This window comes from Kogia breviceps, chromosome X (assembly GCF_026419965.1).
Source record: "Kogia breviceps isolate mKogBre1 chromosome X, mKogBre1 haplotype 1, whole genome shotgun sequence".
NCBI classification, from domain to species: Eukaryota; Metazoa; Chordata; class Mammalia; order Artiodactyla; family Physeteridae; genus Kogia; species Kogia breviceps.
Window position 1 is genome coordinate 31423235 of NC_081330.1, and position 12775 is coordinate 31436009.

General features: G+C 39.1%; 1 protein-coding gene across 1 annotated transcript in view; it reads right to left on the minus strand.

Moving 5' to 3' along the window:
• Window positions 1-2503: 2503 nt before the first annotated feature.
• Window positions 2504-12775, minus strand: part of LUZP4 (leucine zipper protein 4) — a 68913-nt gene continuing 58641 nt past the window's right edge. Inside the window, 1 exon segment of the mRNA XM_067023155.1 lies at window positions 2504-2583. Coding sequence (XP_066879256.1) covers window positions 2565-2583 — 19 coding nt within the window. The 3' untranslated portion in view covers window positions 2504-2564.

Below are 12775 nucleotides of genomic sequence, written 5' to 3' on the forward strand. Positions count from 1 at the left end.
GATGTAAAATCAGAATAAGGAAACCATGGTGGCCCTAAAGGTCTTGTCATCTCCCTAATGAAACAACCTCTACTGCCTAAATATTCCTTGCCAGAGCTGTGCCCAGTTATCTGAAGTCAGAACATCCTGTCCCTGGAGAGTGCTGGAGATACTTGATGCAAAGAGACGTATAGTAACCAAGCAAAGGGGGATCCCTTTTTGAGCTTATGCCTACCTCGACTTGAGAAGTAGGCAAAGATGAAAGGACCAGTAGGGACTTGTGAGAGAGCAACAGCTTTATAAGAGGAGGTGGAAGTGTCCAGCCCATCTCAGTACTGGGTATGCAATAGGTCTTTCTTTGACTTTGGGTGGACTGGTCAATGAGTTGATGTACTAATTAATTCCTTTCTAAACCATTTCCACCCCAACCACATTTTATTCATCATTTCTTATCACCCCTCTTTCTTCCTCAGGTATTTATTAACGATAAAAGTAGGTGCTATTTTAGTTACTCATTTGTGAATCCAGAGGTCTGTAAGCATCTTTTTGTCTTACTATTTTGAACTCTGTTTATGTCTTTTTAAGTCAATGCACACCCTAGGTCTGAACTTGGCTATTTTCCAAGAGACATCAATCTTTTTACATCACAGGAGGACCTTTTCCTCAAGACTATTCAAGTGAACACACTTGTACCGTATTGCGGCTTCTCAAGATGTCTAACGTACTCTCCCAACATTCCTTAGAACAGTTAGTATGGCCACCTCGATACTACAGAAATGTGAATTTCAAATAATTGGAGTATAAAATTTATTACACCAAAACATTAAGACTTTAAAACAGCATTATCAAATAAGGAGCCCAAATAAAATTATTAAATCAGAAAGACAAACATAATATATCTAATTCACATGAGGGAGGAACTAGATTCTTCTGCTTAAGTAGCCAGATGTTATGGAAAGAGAACTAAAAGTAGAAATGGAAAGGGAAAGAGACATCAATATAATTCATTATATATAATTCAATATATATATATTCAATATAATTCATTATAATGATGAATAATAATTCATCATTATAATTCATTATGTTCCATGTCCTTTAATTTATTAATTTCCACATGAAGGCTGATATTTGGCTGGGTAGCAATTATACATCAGTATGGTCAAGCCAATTGTTTTCAGCAGGTGTTGCTCTGATTGGTCAGTGCCCACGCTCTACCAGTTGTTAAATACTTGAACTATCATTTAAAACCACACCAAGCCTGTAAGATAGGTATTAATCCTACAAAGTAGTTATTTTTCTCTATATTTCAAATAAAGTCTCAGGAAAACTAAGAGAATCTACAGCAAACAGTGGAGCTTTATGTGAATTATCTCATTTACTCCTTTTTGAATGCCACTTATGAGGTATTGTCCCAGTTTTACAGATGAGGAAGCTGAGGCTCAGAGAGATTAAGTAAACTGCCCCCAGGCTGCACAGGTGGAAGAGCAAGAGCTCCAATTCAAGCCTAGATCTGACTCAGAGGTCCACTCACTTCATTATACCACACTGCCTTCAAAGTTCTTTCCCTAAGTTGCCACTGAGCCAGCTCTATGTCCATAGGTAAAATGTTCTGGGTTCCTAGTTTTGCATTGGCCTCAGTGACCTCTAAGTTTCCTTCCAGTTATAAGCATGTATGCAAAGGTCGAAGTTATGGTCTTTGTTTAAGGATTCAACAGGCATTTGTGTATACTCTAGTCATTCGGATATAGAGAGTGCTTCTATTAGATAGTCAGTTGCATCATTTTCCTTGACAAGTTCTCTCTTGTACAAAGAGAGGAAAATCAGCTCAACAACTCTGGCTGGGTATGTACAAGTTTGGCCTGCAGGAATTGAGCTTATTGAACTTCCCAGGATGCCAAAGACCTTTCTGGCTTCGGTGTTTATGGTGCACACCATCCCTTCTGAAGAACTTTTCTCTGTTTTTTTTTTTTTTTTTCACTAGAACCAAATCTTGAGAAGTCTTGTAATATAGTGGAATGGAGACTGGATAAACAACCAACACGAGAAGACCTCGGTTCCAGTCACAGTCCTTCTATTACCTAGCTGCGGATGCTCAGGCAAGGGTTTCCCCTTCTCTTGATCTTTCATTCTTTAACCCTCATAGGGTTACTTTGGATATCAAATGAGAGAATGATGTCAAAGTGGTTTTTAAGCTACTTTCCTTCGGAAATACATTATGGCATTCAACATTTGACTAGTTGCAGAATTCCTTTAAAACCACAGAATTGTAGCATGGAAATAGGTCTTAGATATCTACTTCAGTGATTAGAAAACTATTTTATAAATAAAACCCTTATTTTAATAGAAACTTTATTATAAACAGCAATAAATAAAAGCAGGATTTAGCAGCTCTAGTTAAGCACAGGTGCATGCTCTCAATTCTGCTCTTCTTGACCCTCATAAAGTCCCATGAGTCCCCTGCTCAAAAACCTAGGTTCCCACAGAAACTCCATTTGAAAATCATGTATATGATCCACACCCTCATGTTCAGATGGGCCTGAGATCCAGAGAAGGAAAGGGACTTGCCTAGTGTCATCCAACGCTCAGGAGGGAAAGCTGGGACTAGAAAGCAAACAACACACAGACAATATGGCAATGTATTTTTCTTATGTAGTGGTAATTTCAATCAGAACATAAGCAAGGATATTGTATCGGACATAATGTATCTGAATTAGGGTAAACACACTTTAAGTAGATTGTTTAGATTCAGATATTTTGATGTGAAAATATTTTGGCCATAAGAACAAACAAGTGAACAAAAACCTTTCCGCTTAAATAAAATATTGTCGAGCAGTTTTCCCAAGGCTTACTTCATCCCAAACCCTAGTTGTATCAAATAGCTGGTCAAAATGGAAATAGAAAATGTTAGGTTCTCATTTTCTGAAGTCAGTTTCATATTTTATTAATTTTCTATGAACTTTATCAAAGTAAGCTCAAAGTATAATAATATATGTACACAGTAATAAATCAAGGCATGAAGAAGAATTTGTGATGAAAAGCAAGTCTCCCTTGGGCTTCCCTGGTGGCATAGTAGTTAAGAATCTGCCTACCGATGCAGGGGACATGGGTTCGAGCCCTGGTCCAGGAAGATCCTACATGCTGTGGAGCAACTAAGCCCATGTGCCACAACTACTGAGCCTGCGCTCTAGAGCCCGCGTGCCACAACTACTGAAGCCCGTGCACCTAGAGCCCGTGCTCCGCAACAAGAGAAGCCACCACAATGAGAAGTCCATGCACTGCAACGAAGAGTAGCCCCTGCTCGCGGCAACTAGAGAAAGCCTGCACGCAGCAATGAAGGCCCAATGCAGCCAAAAATAAATAAATAAAATAAATAAATTTTTTTTTTTAAAAAGCCAGTCTCCCTTCCCATTCCCCAGTGCCACTCCCCAGAAGCAACTTATTTAACAGTTTCCATTTGTATTTCCTGGATGGAGCCAAGTTCACAGCATTCATTACGCGCTGGAATAGAAGGGCTTACAAGCGACAGTCACCAGCTATATTTACCATAGTGTTCTTCCTTTTTATACCTCTCTCTGGTCCCCCAAGATTGAGATCCTTGAGGTTGAAGCTGTGGTCCTCTGTAATACCCGAAGAAGAGCCCCACCTTAATCCTTGGGAGGCAACAGTTGAACTAAGCCCTGGACTGTCTTATTTATTCTTAGATTCTGAGGACTTAGCACACAGTTCTCAATAAATGTTGAGAATTTAATTGATCAATTGATGAGTTAACCAGCAAAGGTCTTAAGAAAATAGTACACTATCACTTCACTAAAGTATGTGCCTCAATTCCATGACTGCAGCACTGTTGGCAACCACTGGGAATGACCAAGACAGAGTAGTCATATATTATCATTCTTATGGCCCTAAGCAACTAGCCTGTAAGAAAAGACATAGAAACCTGTGTGTGGACGTAGGTATTGACACTGACCTTGGCTAAATCCAGAAATCAATCAACAAGTAATAACTTCTATAACAACATTCATTTATTGAGTGTCTAGCACAGCACATATAGGATCTGGGATAAGCATTTTATGTGTGTTATTGAGTCCTATCCACATCTGTACGAGATAGATACTATTGTTATTCCTATCTCTGATGAGGGAACTAGATGCAGGCAAAGAATGGATCCTCAGCAAGGTAATACAGTTAGTATAAGTGATGGAGGGTGGGGGGTGGGTTCAAGTCTACACAGTTGGAATCCAGAGCCTATGTTCTTTATGTTTTAAAAGCACATACCATAGTGTCTTTCACATAGTAGATGATAAATATATGTTAATTCTCTTCTGGTCTTACTGGAAACAGGAAATATTTGGACAATTATAAGTCAGGGAGGTAAAGAAAGGGGAGGAACTCAAACACTTAAACACAGAATCAGATCATATTGAGGGGAATACATGTTGTTAATATTACTATTTTTAGTCACCTTCCCCACTTGCCACTCTCCTTAGCATCCCCCTCCACTCTTGAAAGTCACCCAGTTTGATCGTCAAGTCAGTGTCCTAGAGCTGGCTGCCTTCCTGCCATAGGACTTCATCCAAATCTACACCCACACAAGCCATGTGTCTACTCCCTCCTGTATCTTATTAAAGGCCATGCTGATGATCCAAAGAGAATGGTAAAATTATGTTTGGAGAGAAGACTGCCTGGATACAATTGGCTAGGGCAGAACTTGCCTGTCTGCAGAAGTTTTCTGAGTCTCCTTCCAGTAAAACAGTGAATTCTGCTTCCTATCCTCTCAGGATGTAATCTGTAATAAAGCTGCATTTTGTTGCACTTTATACTCTCTAATGAACTTTTGCAGATGTTATCGCATGTGATCCTCACAAGAGCAAGAACACAGAACACAGAACATTCATTCTGTAAGTATCTAATTCATCCTACTATGTGCCAGGCCTTAGGCTTGGCCTTGGCTTAAGCATATGAATAAGGTTAACTCCTAGTCACGCTTCCAGTCTCAACATAAATGTCACAGTTTTCAGAGAGGACTTTGCTTTTTTCCCCCACTATCATCATATCCTGCTTGTATCCATCATAGGACTTAACATAGTTTAACTATAGATTTATTTATTTATTGTCTGTTTTCCCTACTTGCATCACAAGCTTCAAGAGGGTTAAGATTTTGTCATGTTCCTCTACTGAAGCCTCGCACATAGCACAGTGGGAAAGAGTTCACGTTCTGGTAAAGGGAAACAGACAAGTACACACATAAGTATAATAAACTAGTGCTGATGCCTTGGAAAAAGTCTGTTTAGAGTAGGGGCCTAACAACAAGAAGAACAAATTCTATTTCTATGTCAGAAAAAGCTTCCCTGATGGGGTTACACTTGAGCTGAATGTTGAAAGATTATAAGGAAACCATGATGGGTAAATATCCCCCCAAAGAGAAAGCAACATAGACAGTAGCTTGGAGAGATAAAACAGCACACCACATTATAGGAACTATAAGTATTTTGGTAATTTCTAAAGCAAGTGAGAGTGAAGTGAAGGGTGTGAGTTGGTGAGAGATGAGCTTGAAGAAGTCAGCAGGAGAGAGATTAGCAAGAGGACCCTAAATGCTATACTACCCAATTTGAACTATTTTCCATTCACAATAACAGCTACCATTTGTTGACTACTTCCAGTCACAGTAATAGCTACTACTGATTGACTACCAACTTTGAGCTGAGTACTTTACACATTTTTTTAAAAACCCTTTGTTGGGCTTCCCTGGTGGCGCAATGGTTGAGAATCCGCCTGCCGATTCAGGGGATACGGGTTCGTGCCCCGGTCCGGGAAGATCCCACATGCCGCGGAGCGGCTGGGCCTGTGAGCCATGGCCGCTGAGCCTGTGCGTCCGGAGCCTGTGCTCCGCAACGGGAGAGGCCATAACAGTGAGAGGCCCGCGTACCACACAAAAAAATAAATAAATAAAAAATAAAAACCCTTTGTTATGAAAACCTTCACACATATATGAAATAGCATGATATAATGAACTTCCAGGCACCCATTACCCTGCTTCAACAATGATCAGCTCATGTCAGTCTCTGTGGTTATCTGTTACTGCATAAAAAGCGACCCTCCACACCTAGTGCCATAAAATAACACCCATTTTATTATATCCCATGATTTGGGGGCCCAGGAATTTGGGAAGGGCAGTTCTGCCCTTTATAGCACTGACTGAGGCCACTCAGTAGTACTCACTGGTGGATTTGCTGATCTGGAGGGTCCAAGACAGCTTCACTCCTATGTTTGGTGGCTTGATGGGAATGGCTGGAAGGCTGAGATGAGCTAGAATGTGGACTGGAGTATGTAAATGTAGCCTCTCTGGTATGGTGATCTCAGGGTAGTCAGACTTCTTGCTGGTTTCTCCCTGAGCAAGTATCTCAAAAGAACTAGGTGAAAGCTTCAAGACCTCTTCTGACCTGACCTTAGAAGTCACACAGCATCACTTCTGCCGTGTTGGTTATCAGTGTTATAAGGTTATAAGCACTAAGATTCAGGGGAAGTAGAATTAGATTTAATCTCTTAAAGGTTGCCTCTGGCAACCACCAATCTGCTTTCTGTTTCTACGGTTTTACCTATTCTGGATAGTTCATATAAAGGAATCATGCGACCTTTTGTGTCTGGCTTCTTTCACTTAGCATAATGTTTTCAAGATTTATCCATCTTGTGGGTGTATCGAGTCATTTATTTCTTGTTATGGCTGAATGATATTCCATTGTATGGGTACACTGTACATTTTGCTTATCCATTCATCACTTGATGGACATTTGAGTGGTTTTTTTCCCACTTTTTGGTTATTATGAATAACACGACTATGAATGTTCCTGTATAATTTTTTGGTAACCTTTTGTGTCTGGCTTCTTTCACTTAGCATAATGCTTTCAAGATTCGATGAGTGTTTGTTTAGGCTCTCATTTTAAAGCGGGGAGGTATCAAGGACACATGTAGAAGAGCATGTGGGATGGGAGATATTGTTGCAGCCATATTTTGAAAACACAATATGCCACTCCAGTCTTGTTTCATTTTTATCCCCACCACACCCTCCTCACTGTCATGGACTATTCAGAACTAAATCCCAGACATCACATTTTCATCTGCAAAAATTTCTGCATATATGAACTAAGTTAATCCTCACCTGGCCCCTATGAGGTTAGACATTTTTATTGCCATTTTATGAATGGAGAAACTGAGACCATGAGAAGTTTGAATCACTTGTCAAAAATCACAAAACTTGTAGGTGGTTCAAGCAAGACATGCCTATTTCATAATAGGGAGGAATTTAATATAGGGAAGTAATGTAATCAGCTTGGCCTATTGAAAAGATCTTCTTAGTTGCAATGTGGAGGTGGATTGGAAAGGGCCACCCACAGCTGAGACAGAGAAAACGGCTAAAAAGCTCTAATTAGTTTAGGTCACTGCTTCTCATATTTTAATGTACATGTGAGTACCTAAAGATCTTGTTAAAATGCAGGTTCTACTTTGGTAGATTTGGAGTGTAGCCCAAGATTCTGCATTTCTAGCAAGCTGCTGCTTGGCTGCAGACCATATTTTGAGTAGCAAGGGCATCATAGGCTAAGGATGATAAAAGTGTTGAACTAGGGAAGTGATATTGGATCACTTCCAGTAGCAGAGGTAGCAGAGAAAAGAAAATAGAATCTACAGAGATTGTTTATCAACAGCTATACCATCCTCATTTGCCAACTGATTCATAGGGAGGGTTAAGGTAGCTCAAAAATCATACACCTAGTTAGCAACTAAAATTATGACCAGAACCCAAGCCTGCTGACTTCTCGTCACACTTATTTGGCCACCCAAGGGAAGCCACACAATACAGGTACAAAGCATTAGTGTTCCAAGTAAAATCAAACAATGAAGGTCTTTTACCAATGCGTTACACACAAAATGTAGTCCACATTTGCTCCATTTAAAACTTATCTCCCTTGTGGGATAGGGAGGGTGGGAGGGAGGGAGACGCAAGAGGGAAGAGATATGGGAACATATGTATATGTATAACTGATTCACATTGTTATAAAGCAGAAACTAACACACCATTGTAAAGCAATTATATTCCAATAAAGATATTTTAAAAAAACCAAAAAACTTATCTCCCTTAAAATGATGTATTTAACTATATTAATTGAAAATACAGCAGCACTTATGGTGTTTAGTTAAGAGTACTATGATATCCAGGAGTTATGTTACTAGGTCACTGGGCACTTCTATTCTGAATTTGATTGAGGGAAGACTTTATAGGGGGTGAGATTTAACCTGGATCTCACAGGATGGGAAGGATCTAGACAGGATGAAAAGAATGAAAAGAATTTGGTATATATATTCTTAAAGAGAAGTAGTATGGTACAGCAAAACACAAACAAACAAGCATAAAATCTACACTGGGCTGAAGGTTGGGGCCTAGGCCTAGTTTCACTCAGCTCTGCCACTGGTCACAGGGAAGTTGTTTAAGCCCTTAGTCTCAGATTTCTTTCTCCAAGAAAGAAAAAACTAGATTTTTTTATAACATTTGAAATTCTGTGACTATTCAAATTCCTCTGGGGATAACCAAGTTTTAAAAGGGGACAGGTGTTTAATGTACCTCAGTTACCTGGCAAAGGGAAGTAATTTTGAGGAGCTGCAGGGATGGGAGAGTAATGGTTCAGAGGTCTTAAAATTACTCTTTGAAAGCAGCTGCCACAGAAGGCTGGTCTTGACTACAGCTACCAAATGTGACTCTGGGAAATGTAAAATTATGCCATCATTCCTCTTCAGGATGGTTGTTTAAATAGCCTGAAGATCATCTGTCTGAATTAAATTGGGAAACTGTGCTGGAAGGATAAAATGTTTTCCAGCTTCAAACAAATGTTCATTTTCTGAAGTATCCAAACACTACAGAACTTCTTTAACCGTAAAGGTGCCTCCCTCTCCCTTATTTCCTTTCTCTCTTTTTCTCTGGGGTTTGCAAGTTAGTGAAAGGCTATTTTTTAACTACAAGTTGAATGCTGCCATCTGCTGGTTGAGGGGGCAACACTCAGCTGGAAGCAAGGAAATTTTTCTGCCAGATTTACAACCAAAAAAACACACACAACTACAGGCACCAGATATACAAACCCAAACCAACTTAAACATTTTTATGACTTATTATTTTACCCAAGGATGTATTTTTTCTGATATAGGTAAAATGTGATTATTTTAGAAAATTTGTAAAATCTGGAAAAGTGGATGTAGGAAAACACCAATTTCCTGTAGTTCCCAAATTCTAACACATGATAACGCATATTTGCCAACTTTGTTTAATGCTTTTTTTACACTATTCTGATTTTCATTCAAAATGCATTTTTTTCCATGATGCTGACTTTCATTCAACAAATATTTATTAGCACCTTCTATATACCAAGTATTTTGTTAGGCACTGGAGTGAGGAAAAAAAAGAAAGTCCTTGCCCTGTCCCTTGTGCTTACATTTAAAGGTAAGGGTGACAATAAACAAATGAAGATATAATTAAATGTTACATAACGATAAATTGTGTGAAGAAAAAGCAAATATGATAAGGGGACAGGGTGATTGCAGTGTTATTTTAGATAGGGTAGTCATGGAAGGTTCCTCTGAAGTGGTGGAAGAAGAGTCTTCTAGGGGGAAAAGTGTTCTAGGCTGATGGAAAGGCAAGTGCAAATGCTCTGAGGAGGAGCATACCTATGCTGTTAGAGGCATAACAAGGAAGCGAGTATAGCTGGAACGGTGTGTGGGAGAAGAAAACTGGAAGGAAGGAAGATAAGAGCATAGCCAGGGATCAAATCACAACGAGGTGAAATCATGTATAGACAGCTTTGCAGTGTTTTCCCTCATTTAAGCCCATGTAACGTAACAGAGCTGCAGTTTGAAGAATGGGCAGAATCCACAGTCAGAAAAGGAGTGAAAGAACATCCCAAAAGAGACAATAATATTGAAGCAAAGACATGAATGCTAAAGAGGTTAAGAGTATGGGCCCTGTAACTTGAGAGATCTGGGTTCAAATGCAGCTCTGCCTCTTCTAGTTCTACCATAATTCCCCCTTCCTCAACCAATAGACTGTAATCAGCTGGTACATCCCAGGTTCCATCTCTCAGAAACCTGAGATAAGATGCAGGTGGCTGCATTAATAGAGCGCTGTAGATGCAGCCCAGCAGAGGGTCCTCCAACATCTACTATTATATGCTGGATAGAGTAGTAGAGGGAGAGAGGGAGGGTGTTTGACATATGTAGAAAGTAAAAAGCAGAAAGACTGAAACAGATGGAGAGAGGGAGATGGGGGTAGGCTCTATAATTTCACCTGTTCTTCAGTAGGAACTTTAGTCACCACTAAGGAGTGGTATACTGTACAACCTGAAACTTTAGCATGCATCACAGATTGCTGGGGCCCACACCCAGTGTTTCTGATTTAATAGGTCTGGGGTGAGGCATGAAAATTTGCACATTCCTAGGCGATGCTGATGATCAGCTGGTTTGAGGACCTCGCTTAAAAGTTAATACTATGGTTGGTGCCAAATGGGGCAAAAATGGAAAATTCAGTCAGTCTGTTTCTTTGTTCATGCACTGACAAATAGCTAGAGTGTTGTTCTCTTAGCATTGATCAAACTGGTTGTTGATGCTCCTGTACTTCAATGTTACTCAAGGTAGAGAGGGAGAGAATGGTGAGTTATACAGCTGCTCTTTAATATAGAAAAGAAACCATTTGGTTCTTAGAAAACATTGCTAGATTCATTGGCTTATGCTATTTCCCTTTACCCATTAGTATTCATCATTAAGCAAGACACTGAAAACAGTATATATATAGCCCATATTCTCTGTTGATAAGGGTATGAGAAGACAAGCCTTTTCCTATTCTGTACATATTCTTTTGTGGGTTTTGTTTGTTGGTTGGTTTTGTTTTGAGGTACAAGGGCCTCTCACTGTTGTGGCCTCTCCCGTTGCGGAGCGCAGGCTCAACGGCCATGGCTCACAGGCCCAGCTGCTCCGCGGCACGTGGGATCCTCCCGGACCGGGGCAAGAACCCGTGTCCCCTGCATCGGCAGGCGGACTCTCAACCACTGCACCACCAGGGAAGCCCTCTGTACATATTCTTACAGCAATTTATCAATATGTATAACATTCTAAATAAGTACTATTTTGTTTAGCAATTCTACTTCTAGAAAATGATCATATGGAACGAATTGGGATATATTGCAAAGACATAGGTACATGGATGCTCATCACAAGTTTAATTTATAAAAATTCAAACTAGAAACAGCCTAAATGTCTAGCAATTGGGAACTGGACCGACACTGTGGAAAGCTTTACTGTGGAAGAAATCTTAGCGTCAAGAAAAGAAACATGGAGGTAGATATTACAGCTGTTACATGTATTTGGGGTATTTTGTGTTTTCTAAAATTTCTTCAATGAACATGTATTGTTTTTGTGATCAGAAGAAACATTATTTCTCCAAATCACTTAATACAAATTACATTACAAAGGTTGTACATTGTCATTCTCTATATTCAAAATTAGGAATTTGCAGCAAAACTACAGCAAAGTATACACACTTTAAATCAAACTGATGATTGTTTTGTTTCCCAACATAATGTCATTAGTAAGAGAATCTATACCATCTGCTAATTTGGTTCAGAAAGCAATGCTATAAATGAGCCAGATTAGAACTCAACTTCTATATTTCTATACCGTATTTCATTTTCCTTGCACAAACAACTATTAAATACGAAGACAGACTTTATGAAATTAAGCTAAAACCCACCAATATAATTATAAATACCAAATAATTATAAACCAATTTTTCAGTGTACTACAGCAACAGGCTTAACTGGACACAGATGGGGTTCAAATTACACTTTGATAATCTGTACCAAGATCATTATTACTTTGGACCCAAGTATCAATCAATGAACAGGAAAAATGTCACATTTTAATTTAAACTTTATTAACTTTAATGTGTTCACAAAAAATGACAGTGGAACAGTTTAAAGTTCTTACAAATGCTTGTCAAAAGTAAAAGCATAAATTCCTAGAAAAATGTAAAAGCTCAGGTACAAATTTAGCATTTTAAAAATCAAAGAGTAAGATGGAGCTGGAGGAATCAGGCTCCCTGACTTCAGACTATACTACAAGGCCACAGTAATCAAGACAGTATGGTACTGGCACAAAAACAGAAATATAGATCAATGGAACAGGATAGAAAGCCCAGAGATAAACCCACACACATATGGTCACCTTATCTTTGATAAAGGAGGCAAGAATATACATTGGAGAAAAGACAGCCTCTTCAATAAGTGGTGCTGGGAAAACTGGACAGCTACCTGTAGAAGTATGAAATTAGAACACTCCCTAATACCATACACAAAAATAAACTCAAAATGGGTTAAAGACCTAAATGTAAGGCCAGACACTATCAAACTCTTAGAGGAAAACATAGGCAGAACACTCTATGACATCAATCACAGCAAGATCCTTTTTGACCCACCTCCTAGAGAAATGGAAATAAAAACAAAAATAAACAAATGGGATCTAATGAAACTTAAAAGCTTTTGCACAGCAAAGGATACCATAAACAAGACCAAAAGACAACCCTCAGAATGGGAGAAAATATTTGCAAATGAAGCAACTGACAAAGGATTAATATCCAAAATTTATAAGCAACTCATGCAGCTCAATAACAAAGAAACAAACAGCCCAATCCAAAAATGGGCAGAAGAACTAAATAGACATTTCTCCAAAGAAGATATACAGATAGCCAACAAACACATGAAAG